The sequence below is a fragment of the Pituophis catenifer genome, unplaced genomic scaffold, assembly GCF_029215685.1.
Source record: "Pituophis catenifer annectens isolate HBS135680 unplaced genomic scaffold, rPitCat1.0.hap2 SCAF_11, whole genome shotgun sequence".
Classification (NCBI taxonomy): domain Eukaryota; kingdom Metazoa; phylum Chordata; class Lepidosauria; order Squamata; family Colubridae; genus Pituophis; species Pituophis catenifer.
In genome coordinates, this window is record NW_027256891.1 from 15,637,944 (window position 1) to 15,659,516 (window position 21,573).

Sequence of the window (21,573 nt, forward strand, 5' to 3'; positions counted from 1 at the left end):
CCTACTAAGGCAGCATTTAACATCCAGCTGCCTGCAATTACTGCGAGTTCAATTCTCACCAGGCTCAAGGTCGACTCAGCCTTCCATCCTTTCTAAAGTGGGTAAAATGAGGACCCGGTTTGTGGGGGCAATAAGCTGACTTTGTATAAAATATACAAAAGTATGAAGGCTATTGCTTAACGCATTGTAAGCCGCCCTGAGTCTCCGGAGAAGGGCGGCATATAAAAATAAATAATAAATAAATAAATAAACGACAATAAACGATCATTCACAGTTAATTCCATATCCATTAACAATTGTTTATAACATACCAGTTCAGTACACGTTAAGGATAAACATGAAAACTTGGTTTCCATAGTTGACAAACTAATGTGCTTTTGCCTAATAGATTTCCATCCTATCAAAGCATTACCCAACATTACCGCTATACCTAATGTTGACTTACGAGTAGGTAAATCAATTGCAAAACTTGCATCAGTGTATGCTGTTAAAACTAAGTCACTACTAGACTCCAAATATAACGAATAATGAATCGTTTGCTTCAGATACCTAAGTATTTGCTGAGCGGCTTGCCAGTGCCTTTCAGTAGGTTCAGCGTTATATCTAGCCAGTTGATTTACAATGTAAGATATATCTGGCCTAGACCAATTACTCAGATATGACAGACTACCAATTAAGGGTTGATATATTTCCTCATCGAATACAGGACTTTGAATATTACTCTGCTTAAATTCCTGACTCACTGGTGTCTTAGCAGCCTTACCGAGCTCCATGTTGTAATGTTTCAGCAATTGATTAACTTTCTTAGCTTGTGAAATTTTATAACCTTTCCTAGTTTTCACTATGTCAAGACCCAGATAATGTTTAATTTCTCCCAAATTCCTAATTTTGAACTTCTTTTGTAACACAGAAACAGTTTCAGTTGCTTCATGTTCGGGTTTGGCAATAATTGCTATATCATCAGTGAATAGCAATAACAGAGAATCTAAACCATCCTTTTTTCTCTTAAACAAACCTGGATCAGCTATGTCAGCTACAAAACCCATAGCTACTAACTCGTTGACAATGCATTTATTCCACTCATAACCTGACTACTTTAAGCCATAAAGACTTTTCTTCAGTCTCCAGCAATCAGTCTTCCCATCAGTTTTCAAACCTAGGGGCTTCTTCATATAGATCGTATGTTGTAATGGTGCATGCAGATATGCAGTTTCAACATCTATATGGTTTATCCTGTATCTATTCTTAGTTGCCCATACTAATGCTGCTTGCAACGTGGTTGCCCTCAGACTCGGTGCAAACACTTCATCATAGTCCTTATCTGACTGAGCAAATCCTTGAGCAACTAATCTTGCCTTATGGGTAACAGTCCCATCCACACCAGTTTTCAGTTTGTAAACCCACTTGCAACCAGTTGCATGCTCACCTCAACCCAACAAGTTAAGTAATAGTCTTATTCCTAACAGCTTGACTTCCTCTTCTTTGGGGCAACCCCTGAGATATCAGAACACTGCTATCACCTCACTCCTAGTTTTTCTTTTTATTAACTAGACATACCCAATTCCAGCAACCGTTCTTTATATGTTTTATCCTCCAGTTCCGTAATCATCTTTGTTGCTCTTCTCTGCACTCTTTCTAGAGTCTCCACATCTTTTTTACATCGTGGCGACCAAAACTGGATGCCATATTCCAAGTGTGACCTTCTTTTCATTAAACTAGATGTATCGAATTTCATCAACCGTTCTTTATATGTTTTAGCTCAGTGGCTAAGGCGCTGAGCTTGTTGATCGAAAGGTCGGCAGTTCAGCGGTTCGAATCCCTAGTGCCGTGTAATGGGGTGAGCTCCCGTTCCTTGTCCCAGCTTCTGCCAACCTAGCAGTTCGAAAGCACGTAAAAAATGCAAGGAAAAAATATGGACCCCCCTTTGATGGGAAGGTAACAGCATTATGTGAGCCTTTTGTGTTTAGTTATGCCGGCCACATGACCACGGAGACGTCTTTGGACAGCGCTGGCTCTTGGGGCACTGCCCCCTAGAGTCGGGAACGACTAGCACATATGTACAAGGGGAACCTTTACCTTTACCCCTAAAACATCAGCTAGAAATCTCCGGTTTTTTTACCTCCCTGCTCTTTCCTTACCCCATCTGCTCAGGTTTGAGGCTGCCCTGCAGGAGGCACAGGTTGTTGATCAGCTGCTGTCTGACGGACAAGAAGATGAAGAATCACTCCAGAAAAAATTCCCCTTGCTGGGCGTTCCTGTCACTGTCAAAGAAGCCTTTGCGTTATATGGTGAGTAGCTGGATTTTGGGTTGTTTCTTTCCACTGTTTTTCGACTTCAGTCTTCAGCTTAAGGTATGGTGGAATGCAGTCCAGAATTGCAAGGGTGGGGGTGGGGGGGATCTTTTCCAGGGAGCAAAGCAGTAATGGGTTCCACTTACCGTTGCTACCAGTTTGGAACTGTGAGTGTGTGCGCGCACAGCGCTTCTGCATATGCACAGAACCTTCGCATGCACAGAGCGTCTGTGATGAAGTCCGGGTGGATGGGTGGAGCCTCCCACCACCGCCACTACCGATTCGCCTGAACCGGGATGAACCGGTTAGAAAACCACCACTGGAGCAAAGAGACAGCAAAGTTTGGAATTTTTTTAAAAATAGTTTTTTTAATTGTTTTATATCACATATTCCATTTCTATGTTGAACAGTGTGTTTTCTAGGTGTCCAAAGTGTTAACATAAACATTTATTTATTTATAATAATATAAATTGTATATATATATATATATATATATATATATATATATATATATATATATATATAATTTTATATATATATATAATATATATATATATATATATTATAAATATAAATATATATATATATATTATAACCCTTTTAGGGATATATCCACAATTACACGGGAAGAAACCCGAAATATTAACTATACACACATACATACCCGTGAAAACTTACATAAACATATATTATAATATATATATATATATATAATTTATATTTTGCTGATAAAGAAATAAAGGGAGACTAGTATAGATCTATTTCAAGCCTTTTAGCTTTCAACAGCTAGCCATACCCTTACTCGGATTCGAACTTGGGCTTCCTGCATGTTAGGCAGTTGAATTAACCTTCTGAGCCACAAGTTCTCCTCCCTTCATCAGCTTGAGCCAGGGGAAAGATTTAAGTGTTTTTCTATCGAGACACCTGGTTTTACCCCAACATGTGGGAGGGGGCATTCTGCTCCCTTTCGCCTTTCAGCTCCAATCCAGGAGTCCTCAAGCAGTCACATTCACGACAACATGCAGGAAGCCCAAGTTCGAATCCGAGTAAGGGTATGGCTAGCTGATGAAAGCTAAAAAGCTTGAAATAGATCTATACTAGTCTCCCTTTATTTCTTTATCAGCAAAATATAACTTTCGTATAAAATGGTTTGTCGTGAATGCAACTGCTTGAGGGCTCCTGGATTGGAGCTGAAAGGCGAAAGGGAGCAGAATGCCCCCTCCCACATGTTGGGGTAGACCAGGTGTCTCGATAGAAAAACACTATATATATATATATATATATATATATATATATATATACACACACATATACGCAATAATATCAATCATTGAAGAGTATACTATCTTCCATTATAGTATCGTTTATGTAACCATTAAAATATTTACTCATCAGTTTGTCTTTCTCAGGTAGTCCATATTTCACATAAATCCACTTCTCTAACCTCAGCATCTGTCAATTTTTTTTTTATTTATTATAATATCATCTGTAAGTTTGGGATTTTGGGTATGCAGAAAAAGGGCAAGGAGAAAAAGGGCAAAAGATTTATCTAATAAATTAGATAAATCTAATAGATATATCTGCATGAAGCAGACTCCTTGTCCCGACAAAAACCCCTTTTTATTAAGTTACTGTGAATTCCTCTCATTCACATTCAGCAAAGTCTTTCAAGGGAGAATTTACAGTCACAGACCTTATCTTGCTTGGAGAGCTGCCAGGCCAATATCTTCAAAACTTGGCAAGGAGTCTCTGAGAGTCACGAACCAATTAAGCAAACTAATTGTCTCCTGCAAACTCTACTACCCTTTCGCTCCTCTTTTATTCCCTCTGGGAGGGGCCATTCACCGTCCACCTGTGGCCTTACTCCCGAGTTGACCCTTGTTCTTTAGCTGTCCCCTTTGTATGGCAACTCTGGGCATGCGCATACTGGGAACAGGCTCCAGCTGTTTGTCTGCCCCACTGATGTCTGACTCAAAAGGCAGCTGCGGCCCTGGCCCCATCTCTGCCTCTGACGCAGAGCCCTCATCAGAGCCTTCCGCAGACTCCAGGACTGGCCCATGTTCCTTCCCAATCTCCTCACTGGCCGAATCTGCTGCCAGCTCTGCTTGCGGCCCATGACATAAATTTGCTGTTAAATGCTCTAGTCTGCAAGATTTTTGTCTATAGGAAAGCGACAATTAAAAAAACAACAACAGCTGCACAATTCCCTTGTGTATGTAGTTGTCCTTCATTGCAATGCCACTGTGCAGTTTCAAGAGCCATGTTGTTGTGGCCCGTCAGCAGCTTGTGCAGATTGTAGCTGATTCTGACAACGAGGAGGCTGGTGTGGTGCTGCACCAGCAACCTGTGCAGCTGGCGCTCGAGTCGGACAGTGAGGAGGCTGGAGAAGATGTGGTGCCAGAGGCAGGGATTCAGCCAAGGCCTTCAGAACCTCCAGAAGCTCCTTTAAGTGAAAAGGACGAAGAGGAGGAGCCTCTTTTCAATGCATGGGTGCACAGAGCTGCCAAAAGGCAAGAGTGGCTCCTCAGGGAGGGCTCCTCGAGAGTAAGGCTTGGGGCTAATTGGACACTCCCTTAGCCTATTTAAGGAGGAACACCGATTGCAGCACGCTGTAGGGAACAACTTTAGTTCACTCTCCTTCGCGTCTGGATTCTCTGCAAAATTGCTTCTGGGCTTTCTGCCAACCCTAGTAAGACTGTGATTACCTTATCTTAGAATTCTGGTAGGCTTTTAAGGAAGTTTATTAACAGCCTTTGGTTGTTACCTCAGTAAAATAAGCTTTGTATAGATTTTGTGTGTGCTGCGTTCTTTGGGGTCCGTAGCTGGAGTAGAACACTTGTTACCCTTTAAAAAAGTACCATATTTTGCTAGTCCTTTTCCCACTTTTCCTTCTCTCTGGATTCTTGGACAAGGTGAAACTCTGACCTCTTTCATGTCTTTATTTCTGCACCTTGGTAGGGATGCCCAATTCCTCTGGGCTGGTTAACCGACGTAACCTGATCTCCACCACGGACGCTATTGTGGTATCCCGGTTGAAGCAAGCAGGCGCAATTCCCCTGGGGGTGACCAACTGCAGCGAGCTGTGTATGTGGTTCGAATCAAGCAACCGTGTCTACGGCCGATCTAACAATCCCTATAACCTCGACTGCATTGTAGGAGGCAGCTCAGGTTAGTAGAGCGTGGATCACCCCATTCTGGATTGAACTTGGATGGACACTGGAATTCTTCACCACCAAGTGAAGGCGAGAACTCCCGAGCAGAAATTGCTATTAAGTTGGAAGTGTTAAATTTAAATTCACCGACAAAAGAAATAGAAATTTAACGCAAAAATAGTTTGTCGCAGAAGCGACTGCCTGCCAAGGCTCCTGAATTGGGGCTGAAAGGGCGAAAGCGGAAGCAGTAGGCTCCGTCCCATATTTGGGTAGCAGAGTGGGTTTCAGCAGGTTCTGACCAGTTCTGGAGAACCGGTGGCGGAAATTTTGAGTAGTTCGGAGAACCGGTAAATACCACCTCTGAATGGCCCCACTCCCATCTATTCTCTGCCTCCCGAGTCCCAGCTGATCAGGAGGAAATTGGGTTTTCTCGGGGAGGGAAATGGAGAGGGAATGGGGATTTTGCAGAATCCTTCCCCTGGAGTGGGGTGGGAATGGAGATTTTACAGTATCCTTCCCCTGGAGTGGGGAGGGAATGGAGATTTTACAGTATCCTTCCCCTGGAGTGGGGTGGGAATGGAGATTTTACAGTATCCTTCCCCTGGAGTGGGGTGGGAATGGAGATTTTACAGTAGCCTTCCCCTGGAGTGGGGTGGGAATGGAGATTTTACAGTAGCCTTCTCCTGGAGTGGGAAGGGAATGGAGATTTTCAATTCAATTCAATTTCAATTTAATTCAATTTATATGCCGCCCCTCTCCGAAGACTCAGGGCGGCTCACAATACATTTAAAATCCTAATAAAAAACATTTAAAAATTCAAAACATTAAAACATTAAAACTCATTCATACCATTCATGAATTTTGCAGTATCCTTCCCCTGGAGTGGGGTGGGAATGGAGATTTTACAGTATCCTTTCCCTGGAGTCGGGCGGGAATGGGGATTTTGCAGTATCCTTCCCCTGGAGTGGGGAGGAAATTGAGATTTTACAGTAGCCTTCCTCTGCCACGCCCACCATGCCATGCCCACCAAGCCATGCCACGCCCACCAAAACACGGACACAGAACCGATAGTAAAATTTTTTGAATCCCACCACTATTGGATAGACCAGGTTGCCCTGACAGACCGGTCTCACTGGAAAAAACACTAAGTTTGAAGTTGCTAGAAAACCCAAGGTTTCTTCTTGAGCTGATTTTGAGAGAGTCCTGGTTCACACAGCGTGCTAAACTATCATCAGATTTGCTTGGTTTTGTCGGCGTGAGTTGTGCAAACCCACCATTGGAGTTTATTCGGTAAACTGCACTGCTAAAAACAAGGCATGGCTCAATATAACGCAGGGGCCCACTCCGTTAAGTGGATTGGGCTAGGGAGCTGGCCCCCATCTAAATCAGGGTTTCTCCATCTTTGGCAGCTTTGAAGATGCTGGACTTCAGCTTCTAGAATTCCCCAGCCGGCCATGGATTCTGAGAACGGAAGTCCACGCGTCTTGAAAGTTGCCACGTTTGAGAGACATTGGCCTAAATGATTTGTTTGATTAAGGGAAGGACAATTAACTACATTTATTAAATCGGGAAACCCTTTATGGACTTTTTGCCGATGGGTTTGATGATTAGAAAGAGTAAAGAATGGAAAGTAGAAAATTATGTGGTAACCTTACAGAGAGGGTAACATAAATATACTTGTCACTGCTTTTAAGAAGATATTTCCCTTCCCTTCCCTTCCACCATCCCTTCCCTTCCCTTCCCTTCCCTTCCCTTCCCTTCCCTTCCCTTCCCTTCCCTTCCCTTCCCTTCCCTTCCCTTCCACTGTCCCTTCCCTTCCTTTCCCTTCCACCGGTCTTTCCCTTCCATCTTTCCTCCCTTCCTTTCCCTTCCACCGGTCTTTCCCTTCCATCTTTCCTCCCTTCCCTTCCCTTCCCTTCCCTTCCCTTCCCTTCCCTTCCCTTCCCTTCCCTTCCCTTCCCTTCCCTTCCCTTCCCTTCCCTTCCCTTCCACCGGTCTTTCCCTTCCATCTTTCCTCCCTTCCCTTCCCTTCCCTTCCCTTCCCTTCCCTTCCCTTCCCTTCCCTTCCCTTCCCTTCCCTTCCCTTCCCTTCCCTTCCACCGTCCCTTCCCTTCCCTTCCCTTCCCTTCCCTTCCCTTCCCTTCCCTTCCCTTCCCCTTTCCTTCCACTGTCCCTTCCCTTCCTTTCCCTTCCACTGGTCTTTCCCTTCCATCTTTCCTCCCTTCCTTTCCCTTCCACCGGTCTTTCCCTTCCATCTTTCCTCCCTTCCCTTCCCTTCCCTTCCCTTCCCTTCCCTTCCCTTCCCTTCCCTTCCCTTCCCTTCCCTTCCCTTCCCTTCCCTTCCCTTCCCTTCCCTTCCACCGGTCCTTCCCTTCCATCTTTCCTCCCTTCCCTTCCCTTCCCTTCCCTTCCCTTCCCTTCCCTTCCCTTCCCTTCCCTTCCCTTCCCTTCCCTTCCCTTCCCTTCCCTTCCACCGGTCCTTCCCTTCCACCGGTCCTTCCCTTCCATCTTCCTTCCCTTCCCTTCCCTTCCCTTCCCTTCCCTTCCCTTCCCTTCCCTTCCCTTCCCCTGTTCCTTCCCTTCCATCTTCCCTTCCCTTCCCCTCCTTTTTTCACTTATTTTTTTAGTGACCTTTTTTTCCAATAAATAATTTTTATTCTTTTAGAAATTTCTTCAATGAAATTATGTGTGTGTGTTAATTAGGTCAGAAACACTGACCTAATTAACTTTATCAGCCAAGTGCACATAAAACCTGCTTATAACTCAGCTGTGGCCCTGGATATGCATATTTTTGCAGATAAATCAAACAAAAAAATTTAACATAAGCTCTGAAGTTGTCAATGCCAGAGTAGTATAACTGCTCTTTCCAGAACAGGTTTTCCAGGCTTGTACGATAATCTGAGTGGTCAATCTGGCGTTTTGTTTTCACGCAGGAGGTGAAGGTTGCATTTTAGCAGCTGCTGGTTCTGTGGTTGGTATCGGCTCAGACATCGGGGGCAGCATCCGTATGCCCGCCTTCTTCAATGGGATCTTTGGACACAAACCCAGCACAGGTATCGCCTGGTGATTCCTCCCTAGAAACAGTTCTAATTACAAGTTGGTGATTAGCAATAGCACTTAGATTTAGACCCTGTTTGCCCAAAAATAAGACATCCCCTGATAATAAGCCCAATCGGGCTTTTGAGCGCATGTAGTAAAATAAGCCCCACTCCCAAAAATAAGCCCTCCCCAAAAATATTTAAACACATGTGCAACCGGTCCCCACCATTTCCTCTGGTTTCCTCAAAATAATAAGACCTCCCCGAAAATAAGGCCAAGTGCTTATTTCGGGGTTCTAAAAAATATAAGACAGGGTCTTATTTTCAGGGAAACACGGGTGTACCACTCCATAGTGGCTTAGGACCCGGGTACTTACGAGATCGCCTTCTGCCACCGATAGCCTCCCATCGACCAGTACGCTCCCACAGAGAGGGACTCCTCGGGGTGCCGTCGGTCAAACAATGTCGACTGGCGACCCCCAGGGGGAGAGCCTTCTCTGTGTGGGCACCTGCCCTCTGGAATGAGCTGCTCCCGGAGATTCGTAGGATTCCCAACCTTCGCATCTTTCGCCGCGCCCTCAAAACGCTATTGTTTCACCAAGCAGGGCTGGCCTAAATGCTATTTTAATGGATTGTCTTTATTTTAGCTTTTTCGGCCAAATTATTTAATATTTTTAATTCGTCTTTTAACTTTTATATTGTTGTGGGTTTTATCTCTGGCTGTACACCACCCTGAGTCCTCCGGGAGAAGGGCGGTATAAAAATTTAAATAAATAAATAAAGAGCCTTGGTAGTACAGTGGTTTAAAGCACCCTGTTATTAACACTGCTGCCTGCAATTACTGCAGGTTCGAATCTTACCAGGCTCAAGGTTGACTCAGCCTTCCATCCTTTCTAAGGTAGGTGAAATGAGGACCCAGTTTGTGGGGGCAATAAGCTGACTTTGTATAAATATACAAAAGTATGAAGGCTATTGCTTAACGCATTGTAAGCCACCCCGAGTCTCCGGAGAAGGGCGGCATATAAATCAAATTTAAATAAATAAATAAACAAACAAACAAACAAATAAATAAATAAATAGTGCTTTACTGCATTCTCTGAGCCGGTTTACAAATCTTAGCCTGAGAAGGAGAGAGAGGAATGGGAAGAAAAGAAAGAGGGGAGGAAGGAAGGGAGGGGAAATAAGAGTAGGAGAGAAGGTTAGATAGGGAGAAAGAGAGGAGGAGGGGGAGAAGGAAGGGGAAGGAGTGAAGGAGTGGAGGGAAGAAGAAAGTAGGAAGGATAAAAGGAAGGGAAGGAGATGGAAGAGAATGAGAAGAAAGATTGCTGTACAATAAAAAAGATGAAATGGAAGAAAGGCAACCCCGAACACGTGTAAATGTCCTAGGATAAAGAATGAATTATTAAAAAATAAAAGAGAATAAATATGAGTAAAAATAGAGAAATTAGAATTTGAGGGCGAATGAAGATGTTGATTATATAAATAAACATAGAAATATTAAGATACGATTAAAAAACATGGAAAAAGAAGATTTTGGCAGAAATTGTAACTAAGCAAAATGTATTTGGAGACGATCAGTTGTATAAGATACGATATGGCCAATACGCTGTTCATAAAATATGCAGATAAAGAGGGGGGGGGGGAATCAATAAAACTTGATTAAAAAAACAAAAACAAATCTTAGCCAATGAGCCCCCAACAATTTGGGTCCTCATTTTACCAACTTTGGAGGGATGGAAGGCTGAGTCAACCTTGAGCCGGACTTGTTACTAAACAAGTCGTTAGTGGAGGGCAACTTACGAAAGGAAGCAGCTTTAAATGCCAGGCTAGAAGAAATGTGGCTTGTCGTGCAGGACTGAACTCTGCTTCTGTGGGTTTCTGTAGGGGTGGTGCCCAACGACGGCCAGTTTCCTGATGCGGTTGGCAATCGTACAAACTTCCTGTGCACGGGACCTATGTGTCGTTATGCGGAAGACATGGAACTCCTGTTGAGAGTCATGGCTGGACCAAACATTTCCAAGTAAGCGGCTTTGGTTGATTTGTAGTAGAGGTAGTCCTTGGCTTAGCACCATTTGTTTAGCAACTGTTCGAAGTTACAACAGGAAAAGTAGCCTACCACCACGGTGTTGTGGCCCGTCAGCGGCCTGTGCAGCTAGTAGCTGATTCCAACAGCGAGGAAGCTGGTGTGATGCTGTGCCAGCAGCCTGTGCAGCTGGCGCTCGAGTCAGACAATGAGGAGGCTGGAGAAGATGTGGTGCCAGAGGCGGGGATTCAGCCAGGGCCTTCAGAACCTCCCGAAGCTCCCTTAAGTGAAGAGGATGAAGAGGAGGAGCCTCTTCTCGATGCACGGGCGCTCAGAGCTGCCAAAAGGCAGGAGTGGCTCCTCATGAGGAGGTCTCCTCGAGAGTAAGGCTTGGGGCTAATTGGCCACTCCCTTAGCCTATTTAAGGAGGAATGCCGACTGAAACAATTTGCAGGGAACAACTTTGTTCACATTCCTTCGTGTCTTGTCTTGCTTATCTTATCAGCTTCCTGCAAATTGCTTCTGGGCATTCTGCCAACCACAGTAAGCTTTCAGTATTATTCTTTGAATTCTTGGTGGCTATTAATGCAGTTAATTAACAGTCATTGTTGTAAAAAACTGGTTTATTTAGTAAACTAAGGTTTGAACAGACTTTGTGTGTGCTGCGTTCTTTGGGGACCATAGCTGGGGCAGAACACACGGGTCATGTGATCAACATTCAGGAGTTTGGTCACAGGCATGGATTCCTGATGGTTGCAGCGTCCCTGGGACATGTGACGCTCCCTGCCAGTTTCCCAGTGTCAATGGGGAAGCCAGCTGGAAGTCAAAAATCATCCCCACCTGTTCTGACCGAGGCTTCCTGATATAGTAAAAAGCATGCAATTAGTCCCCAAACCTCCGGTTTTTTTAATTTTAACGGCTGTGAATTCCTTTCATTCACAGCACGTGCTGAATCACCAAGAGTTTATAAATAGTCCAACAGAAGTCTGCCACAGTCCTTCAGGATAAGGCTGGTAAACACCCACCTTTATCTTCTTTGACACGCTGCCAAAGACCTAATTGGCAATTAGCTTGGCAAGGCCACACAGAAACACAGAGTCAAAAACGGAGCTTCAAAGTACAAACCGACACCATCCACAATGTTGCCTCCTACAAAGGCCCACGTGCCTTTGCTCTTCCTTTATGTCTTATGGGAGGGGCCAATCATCTCCAAGCCTTACTCCTGAGTCGCCCCTTTTGTTTTAACTGTTCTTGCCTTCTGGCAGCTCTGTGCATGCATGCACTAGGAACAGGCTCCCCCTGTTCCTCTGCCTCTCTGATGTCCGACTCTGGAGGCTGCGGAGTCCGCACATAACTCCCAGATGACCTGGCCCCATCTCTGCCTCCGACGCAGAGCCCTCATCCAAGCCTTCCCCAGACTCCAGGACTGGCCCATTGTTCTCCCCAGCCTCCTCGCTGTCCGACTCTGCTGCCAGCTGCGCAGGCTGCTGGTGGACCACACTACCACCTCCACTGCCTCCTTTGCCTAGTCATTCTGTTCCTCTATTTACGTAACTAAGTATTGACTTATTATTAAAGTTCATTTGCCGATACCGTTTTTTATTTATGATACGTACTCTTCTTAGAGGATCGTGGGGCTGTTTGTACACATGGTCAGCCTAAAATTTAATGCTTATTTTTTTTTTAGCATTAGTATCTAGCATTAATATCTAGCATCTAGTAGTACCTCAATCGGTACTACTTTCTTCTCAAAGGATGACTCAACAGGTCTCAGAGCATCTAGTACAGGGGTATCAAACTCAAGGTCCATGGACCACATCTGACCCGTGGGATGCTTAGATCTGGCCCGCGGAGCCGGCCTGGAATTAGCAAAGGACCAGCCCAGGATGCCTCTGCTAGCGAAAAGGGGGTGTGTGGGCACATGCGTGGGTAGAGGGCTAGCAAAACAAACTAAAAACAAAAGGAGAGATGTTTCCCCTTCTGCATTTGAGCATGCAAGAAGGGACAGGAAAGGAGAAAGGGAAAAGATGAAAGACAAAGAAAAAGAAGGAAAGATGGGAAGAGAGCAAGGAAGGGAAAAGAAGGAAAGAGAGGAAGGAAGAAGAAATAAGAATGAAGAGGGAAGGAAAGGAAGGAAGGAAGGAAGGAAGGAAGGAAGGAAGATTATAATGAGAGTGAGGGAGGGTCTCAGGGAAGTTCTTCCTTAGCATTTGGCCACCACAGTTGCCCCCCCCCCCACCGACACGAGTCCTGTGTCATGCCCACGCCCATCCCTGGCCCTCCGAGGTCAAACACAACCCTGATTCGCCCCTCAATGAGATCGAGTTTGACACCCCTGATCTAGTAGATTATATTGTCAAGGAGCTGGACTAAACCAGATCCAGTGTACTCATGTCAGTTGGAGGATCTTCTAAGTTGGATAGGTTCCATTGTTCTTCATGGCTGCCTTTTCCATCTTATTCCATCCTTCTTTTTCAGACTGAAGCTGGATGACCCGGTATCTTTGCAGAATATAAAGTTTTATTCCATGGAACACGATGGAGGCTCCATTTTCCTCTTACCGGTCGATAAAGAGATTCTCCAAGCTCATCGGAAAGTAAGACGAAGTTGGTTTTGGTTGGTTCAAAGCTTGAGCGCTGTTGCAGAAATCGGAGAGCAGCTTAGATATAGGTGGTCCTCGACTTACAACAGTTCATTTAGTGGCCATTCAAAATTACAATGGTGCTGGAGAAAGTGACCATTTTTTCATACCTACGACCTTTGCAGCATCCCCATGATCATGTGATCAAACTTCAGATAGCAACAGCACTTCTTAGACTTATATACCGCTTTATAGTGCTTTACAGCCCTCTCTGAGCGGTTTACAGAGTCAGCCTATTGCCCCCAAAGAATCTGGGTCCTCATTTTACCCACCATGGAAGGATGGAAGACTGAGTCAGCCTTAAGCCCCATCAGGATCAAACTCCAGACTGTGCCTGCAAAAATACATGAGTAAACCGGTGCCTGCAAAAATAAATGGGTAGACCAGTGCCTGCAAAAATAAATGGGTAGACCAATGCCTGCAAAAAAACATGAGTAGACCAGTGCCTGCAAAAATAAATGGGTAGACCAGTGCCTGCAAAAATAAATGGGTAGACCAATGCCTGCAAAAATACATGAGTAGACCGGTGCCTGCAAAAATAAATGGGTAGACCAGTGCCTGCAAAAATAAATGGGTAGACCAGTGCCTGCAAAAATACATGAGTAGACCAGTGCCTGCAAAAATAAATGGGTATACTGGTACAGCTCTGCAAGCAGTTAAAAACATGGTAGACCAGTACCTCTGCTAAATCCTTAAGAATTGTCACATGACCATCAAGCCATGCCCACAAAATAAGCCATGCCCACAGAACCGGTAGTAAAAAAATTTAGAATTTTTGTACGCAGAACATCCTGGGTTCAAATCCAGGCATCTCCCAAAGAAGGAGTAGAAAGACAGCTGAGTTGAGACCTGGAAATCACTGTACAGGAAGTCCTCGACGTATGACCATAATAGAGGTCAGAATTCCCGTTGTAAGCCACGACAGTTGTAAATCGAAGCACTCAAGTGACCGGTCTCAATTTTATGGAATTCTTTTTTTGCAGCCGTCGTTAAGTGAATACTGGTCCTTCAGCGAATCAGTGTATTTGTATGTGTGGTTTTTTTTCTTTTGCTCAAAAACCTTTCTTCTTTCAGATTGCAGGGTAGCCCTTTGATTGTCAGAGTTCCTCCTCCTTCAATTAATATTAACTAATATTAACTAACCCTTATTCTGTCTTACACATTGGCAACAAAAATCAGGACACCAAATACAAGTTGGGTGGATACGACCTCGTAGACGACCCTCACTCTGTCAAGGACCTAGGAGTACTCATCTCAAACGATCTAAGCCCCAGAGCTCACTGTAACAGCATTGCCAAAAACAGGCATTAAGAGTTGTTAACCTAATTTTGCGAAGCTTCCTCTCCGGTAACATTGTACTACAAACTAGGGCATACAAAACCTTTGCCAGACCAATTCTTGAATACAGCTCGTCTGCCTGGAATCCACACTGTATATCGGACATTGAATGGGTCCAGACGTATTTCACAAGAAGAGTCCTCCACTCCTCTGCTCACAATAGAATCCCTTATGCCACCAGGCTCGAAATTTTGGGCTTGGACAACCTGGAACTACACCTCCTACGGTCTGACCTAAGCTTAGTATACAAAATTATCTGCTACAACGTCATACTTGTCAATGACTGCTTCTGCTTCAACCTCAATAATACACGGGCAAACAATCGATACAAACTCAAGGTAAACGGGTCCAAACTCGACTGCAGAAAATACGACTTCAGCAACAGAGTGGTCAATGCCTGGAATGCTCTACCTGACTCCATGGTTACTTCCTCAAACCTTAAGCTTAGCTAAGGTTGAAACCTTAGCTTCAACCTTAAACTGTCTACCGTGGACCTCACCCCGTTCCTAAGAGGTCCGTAAAGGGGGGCGTGCATAAGCGCACCAGAGTGCCTACCGTCCCGGTCCTACTGTCCCTGTTTATTTGTACTCGTGTCCATGTTTATACTTAACACCTGTTATCTTGTACATGTTTGGCAAACTTAATTAATTAATTAATTAATATTTCACGTAAAAGGTTGAGAGAGAAGCTGACGGCTCTTTTCTCTTTCTCCTCCTCTTTGCTGTCCTAAAGATGGTGGCACACTTAGAGACGGACCTGGGGATTCAGGTGGAGAACGTGGCCATCCGCAAAATGAAATATTCCTTCCAGATCTGGTCAGTTATGATGTCTTCCAAGAGCAGTAATAATCAGGTATGTCAAAGGCAAATCTTTCCCCTTTTTTTCCCCCACCCAAGGATGGGAAATCTACTGGAGACAGCTGAAAAGCTTTTGCTTAAACCAGGGGTCTGCAACCTTAAACACTCGAAGAGCCATTTGGACCTGTTTCCCACAGAAAAGAAAACACCGGGAGCCACAAAAGCTGGGTGGGAGTGGCCAATTCAATGTCACTCACTTCCACCAGTCACATGACCCCCTAGTCAAGCCTACCCAGCTGGTCATTAGGGCAGAGAACCGGTTGTTAAAAAACACCAGAAACCACAAAACCCTTTTGACATCTGTTTCTCCCCTCCCTCCCTCCCTCCTCCCTCTCTCTCCTTCTTTCCCCCCCTCTCTGTATCTCTCTGTCTTCCCCTCTCTCTGTATCTCTCTGGTTCTGCCCTGGCTGCTTCTCCGTCTCCCACCATTGCTCTTACCTTCTCAGGCCAGGTGAGGAGTGATTGGGAGGGGAGGGCGAGGGGCCAGCCAGTGGTGGGATCACCCGACAGGGAGCCACAGCAGAGGGCCCAAAGAGCCACATGCGGCTCTGGAGCCGCAGGTTGCTGACACTTGGCTTAAACAATGTGTAGGTTCTAACAAAACTATTATTTCTACAGAGCAGCTCATACCTGTCATCATGGAAGCTGTTGTGTAGGATCACGACTGCAGCTTCCGCACAGTCTGCTGAGTAGATTTTGTAACTTTTCTGAGGTTTACTGGAATATGCTTCAAAATGGAACTTGGCCTGTCGTCCTTTTTAAGCGCTTGTTACTGTATTTCTTGGAGTATAAGATGCACCTTAGTTTTTGGGAAGGAGGGGTGGGGGGAAATTCTGCCTATCAGGCAGGGGTGAAATCCAGCAGGTTCTGACAGGTTTTGGAGAACCGGTAGCGGAAATTTTGAGCAATTCGGAGAACTGGCAAATACCATCTCTGGCTGGCCCCAGGAGTGGGATGGGAATGGAGATTTTGCAATATCCTTCCCCTGCCACGCCCACCAAGCTACACCATGCCCACCAAGCCACGCCCACAGAACCGGTAGTAAAAAAAAAATGGATTTCATCACTGCTACCAGGTATTCATCTGGCTAGCGTCCTTAGCCTGGTCAGTTTCAGCGCATTAGTTCGCTCGCTGGTTTTGAGCAGCGGAAATTTTGAGTAGTTCAGAGAACTGGTAGTAAAAATTCTGACTGGCTCTGCCCCCATCTATTCTCTGCCTCCTGAGTCCCAGCTGAGGAAATGGGGATTTTGCAGTATCCTTCCCCTGGAGTGGGAAGAGAATGGAGATTTTGCAGTATCCTTCCCCTGCCATGCCGACCAAGCCACACCACGCCCACCAAACCATGCCCACAGAACCAGTAGTAAAAAAAATTGAAACCCACCATTGCCCCCCACCCACCACAAATCCCCCCCCCCCAAACCACCCAAACATCCACACAACAGACCAAGTAATGCTGTCCAACAGCTCACCGATGGTGGCCCTTTAGTTCATTGTTGAGTGCAATTATAGCTCTGGGATTAAAACTATTCAGAAGACAGTGTGGTCCGAGTTTGAATTGTTCTGTATCTTCTGCCAGAAAGCAACAATCCAAAAAGATTGGAAGCAGGATGGGAAGAGTCTCTGAGAATGTTATGCAACTTCCTCAAACAGCGAGATTCGAAGATGTCGTCCAGGGCTGGTAGTTGGAGCCTGATGATATTCTGGGCAGTTTTAATGATTCTCTGCAGAGCTTTTTTGTCTGCTACAGAGCTGCTCCCATACCATGCAAGAATGCCGTATGTCAGGACACTCTCAATGGTGCTGCGATAGTAGGACAGAAGTAGATGCTGAGATAGATTTATCTTCCTGAACATTCTCAGGAAGTACAGCCTCTTCTGTGCCTTCTTCACAATAGAACTGGGTGTTCTTTTAATATGATTTATTGGGTTAGGGATTTTCTGTCTTCACTGTGAGTTGTATTGTGTTGAAGGGCGTGCACTGAAGGAGCTCAACCAATCTCATTGTACATATGTTGTGCACTGACCATAACTTTTGCATTTGTATGTTTTTTAATTTTGGCTGTTCACCGCCCTGAGTCCCTTCTGGGAGAAGGGCGGTATACAAATTAAATAAATAAATAAATAAATAAATAATATAAAGTTTTGAAATTTCTTAAAAAAATGATACTAAGAATGAAGAGATGGGTCAAAAGGGGGAAATGTTTCTTCTCTCCATCTCCATCTGTTTTTCTTTGTCCATGTCATCTGTAGGAAAACCAAACCTTCATCGATTTGCTTGGAGACCATGGAAAACCAGTATGGCCATCATGGGAACTGGTAAAATGGATGATGAGACTCTCTTCTCACACGTTTCCAGCCATTGGTAAGAACTCAAGACCTGGGGCAGTTCTTTATGTTTGTACTTTGCCGCTTCTATTTTTTTAAAAAATCTTATGGTTTTGCCTTAGGCAGGATGTTGATTGGACCAGAAGACTTCCATCATCCCTTCTAAGTCTAGAATTCTATGATTCTACATCATGGGACTCTACCCTGTTTTCCCCAAAAATAAGACATCACCTGATAATAAGTCCAATCGGGCTTTTGAACACATGGCAATAAGGCCAAGTGCTTATTTCAGGGTTCAAAAAAATATAAGACAGGGTCTTATTTTCGGGGAAACACGGTACTCATCTGTCTGGTGCAGGGGTCTCTAACATCAAGAACTTTTAAGATTTGTGAACTTCAATTCCCAGAATCCCTCAGACAGCTATGTACTACTGTATTTAAACAGGTGGAACAAACCGTTTTTGCCGTGAATTGGTCTGTCTCAATATGTTTTTCTCTCCAGTACTAGGATTAACGGAGAAGTTGACGAAATACAATTCGAAGGCGAACGCCAAGGTAGCCAGCATGGCACAGAGCCTTCGAGCAGAGATGGTAGAATTACTAGGAGAGAATGGTATCTTCTTATACCCTTCACACCCTGTACTAGCTCCCAAGCATCACGCGCCTTTGGGCATGCCCTTCAATTTTGCCTACACAGGTAAGAAACTCGCAGCAATTCAAACCTTGTGTGAATTGCTGCGATTGATGTAACACTCTTTCTGGATGCTGCAGTTGATAGATTAGAAAATTGAGTGGGAATGGTTGGCAAAAGCAAGGAATGTTGCTACAGCAGGCATTTTAATTTAATTTTAATTTTGATTGGCAAGAGTGTGGAAATTGTGGTTGCTCCAGACATGTGGAAGGAGTGCTTTCCTAAGCATCTCTCTGCTGCTCATAAAAGCAGCCATGTCCTGCTTCGAGCTTCTGCTGAGCTTAAAAGATGCTGGTTTGAGAAGTTGGCTCATTAAAGCAGCTCCTTTTTTTTTTTAAGGCTGTGCAGAATCCTGGGAAAAGATGTGGCTGCTTTAATGATTAACTATCTTCCTAGTCAGAATATAGCAACTGCTAGGGCTATAAGGGGATTTTTTTTTTTTAATTTGATTTATATGTCGCCCTTCTCCGGAGACTCAGGGCGGCTTACAGTGCATTAAGCAATAGCCTTCATACTTTTGTATATTTTATACAAAGTCAGTTTATTGCCCCCACAAACTGGGTCCTCAATTTACCTACCTTTGAGGTAAGGATGGAAGGCTGAGTCAACCTTGAGCCTGGCAAGATTTGAACTTACTTTAATTGCAGACAACTGATGTTAAATTACAATGCCTTTGTCTGCAGAGCTATCCAGGCTCTTTTAACACAGCCTTCTATAAACAAGATTTATTCAATATCTTCATAAATGACTTCAATGAGGGAATAGAAGGGGAACTTAAAAATTTGCGGATGATACTAAGCTGGCAGGAATAGCCAACACCCTAGATGATAGGCTCACGATCCAGATGGATCTCGACAGACTTAAACACTGGGCCCTAGCTAACAAAATGAAATTCAACGTAGAGAAAAATAAAGTCTTACACTTAGGCAAGAAAAACCAAAGTACACATATAGATTGGGTGAAACCAGGCTTAATAGCAGGAACTATGAAAAGGATCTTGGAGTCTTAGTGGACAACCAATTAAATATAAGCCAACAGTGTGCGGTGGAAGCCAAAAAAGCCAATGCAATCCTAAATTGCATTAACAGAGGGATGCAATCAAGATCAAGTGAGGTATCTTCCGCCAATTAAACTGATCCGTTTGGGGGTACACTGGTATAATTTTAAATTGTTTTTTAATTGGGTTACTGATTTTAATTTGGTATTGTATTATGATTTGTATTGAAGTTGTCATTTTGTAAGCCACCTTGAGTCCCTAGGGAGAAAGGCGGCATATAAATCTGAATGAATGAATGAATGAATGAATGAATGAATGAATGAATGAATGAATGAATGAATAAATAAATAAATAAATAAATAAATAAATAAATAAATAAATAAATATTAATACCACTCTATAAAGCCCTAGTAAGACCACACCTAGAATCCTGCATCCAGTTTCGGTCACCACACTATGAAAAAGATGTTGAGACTCTAGAAAAAGTGCAGAGAAGAGCAACCGAGATGATGAGGGGACTGGAGGCTAAAACATACGATGAACGGTTGCAGGAACTGGGCATGGTTAGTCTAGTGAAGAGAAGGACCAGGGGAGACATGCTAGCCGTCTTCCAGTATTTGAGGGGGTGCCACAGAGAGGAGGGGCTCAAGCTATTTTCCAAATCACCCGAAGGCCAGACAAGGAATAATGGATGGAAACTGACCAAGGAGAGATTCAACCTGGAAATAAGGAGGAATTTTCTGACAGTGAGAGCAATCAACCCATGGAACAGAAGTTGCCTTCAGAAGTTGTGGGAGCTTCATCACTGGAAGCTTTCAAGAAGAGACTGGACTGCCATCTGTCAGAAATGGTGTAGGGTTTCCTGCTTGGGCAGGGGGTTGGACTAGATGACCTACAAGGTCCCTTCCAACTCTGTTAATCTGTATCTATCTTTATCTGTATCTAAAACCCCATCTCTAATCTGTGCAAGACTCCGTGATGAGGTTTTCTGATAGCAAAGCAGTAGGTTCCCTTCAGCCTTGGGCTATTGCAGCTGGGAGCTGGTCCGAAATAGCTGGAGTCGCCTAGGATTTACCACACGTGTAACATGAAACCTGATTTCTTTGCAAGTGTAGACTTGCGTGGGTGCACTTCCCCTGTGCTTCCACACCCCGCAAGAGCAAATGCAGCATAATATAGATGGCAGTCCCACAGTTCTTCTGCTGTTTCCTTGGGGTTCCATGGAGAAGTGAGGCAACCTAGCTAGAAATTGTAGTTTCAGTACTGATCCTAGAAGAGTATTGACAGTATTCTGAGTGAGAGGAAGGGTGGTTCAGAACCTATTTTAAAATTGATCAGAATCTTCAGCCAGGTCTTTGGTAATCATGCCTGAAGCCATTTTTTTCTTTTTCTTTGTTCCCATCTGGTTTGTTAGCTCTGTCATCTTCTCTCTCTCTCTCTCTCTCTCTCTCTCTCCCTCTCTCCCCATCTCTCTCTCTCTGACTCTCTCTTCCTCTTCCTCTGACTCACTCTCTCTGTCTATCTCTCTCCCTTTCCCTCTCTCTCCCTCTATCCCCATCTCTCTCTCTCCCTCCCTCCCTCTCCCCCTCCCCCTCTATCCCCATCTCTCTCTCTCTGACTCTTGCTCTCCCTCCCTCCCTCTCCCCCTCTCCCTCTATCCCCCCTCTCTCTCTCTGACTCTCGCTCTCCGTCTCTCTCACTCACTCACTCTCTCTGTCTGTCTCTCCCTCTCCCCCTCTCTCTCCCTCTCTCCCCATCTCTCTCTCTCCCTCCCTCCCTCTCCCCCTCCCCCTCCTGCTCTATCCCCATCTCTCTCTCTGACTCTCTCTCTCCCTCCCTCCCTCTCCCCCTCTCCCTCTATCCCCCCTCTCTCTCTCTGACTCTCCCTGTCCGTCTCTCTCTCTCTGACTCACTCTCTCTGTCTGTCTGTCTCTTTCTCTCTTTCTGTGTGTGTGTGTCTGTGGCTTTCTCGTTTCAATGTTTTGAACAATTTGTAAATTGCCCAGGGTTGCTAGGAGTCGGGCAGCATATAAAATGGTTAGTCGCATAATCCTCCAGATCAGAGGCTTCCAACCTTGGCAACTTTAAGACTTGTGGACTTCAACTCCCAGAAGTCTTAAAATTGCAAGATTGGAGACCCCTGCTCCAGATGGATTGGATTTGACATTTTTATCCAAGCTATCAAGTCCTTCCCAAGGGCCTGGGTGGGATAGGCAGATGT

The 21,573-nt window shown here is 44.6% G+C and overlaps 1 protein-coding gene across 3 annotated transcripts in view; it reads left to right on the forward strand.

Moving 5' to 3' along the window:
• Positions 1-21,573, forward strand: part of FAAH2 (fatty acid amide hydrolase 2) — a 44,778-nt gene that overhangs the window by 11,422 nt on the left and 11,783 nt on the right. For all 3 annotated transcript variants that reach the window (XR_011600879.1, XM_070952114.1, XM_070952113.1), the window contains exons 3-10: positions 2,152-2,288; positions 5,250-5,459; positions 8,377-8,496; positions 10,366-10,501; positions 12,983-13,100; positions 15,216-15,335; positions 17,590-17,701; positions 18,167-18,361. Coding sequence is in view for 2 of the 3 variants with exons in the window: in XM_070952114.1 (XP_070808215.1) it covers positions 2,152-2,288; positions 5,250-5,459; positions 8,377-8,496; positions 10,366-10,501; positions 12,983-13,100; positions 15,216-15,335; positions 17,590-17,701; positions 18,167-18,361 (1,148 nt within the window). In the remaining variant the exon portion in view is untranslated. The remainder of the gene's footprint in view (positions 1-2,151; positions 2,289-5,249; positions 5,460-8,376; positions 8,497-10,365; positions 10,502-12,982; positions 13,101-15,215; positions 15,336-17,589; positions 17,702-18,166; positions 18,362-21,573) is intronic.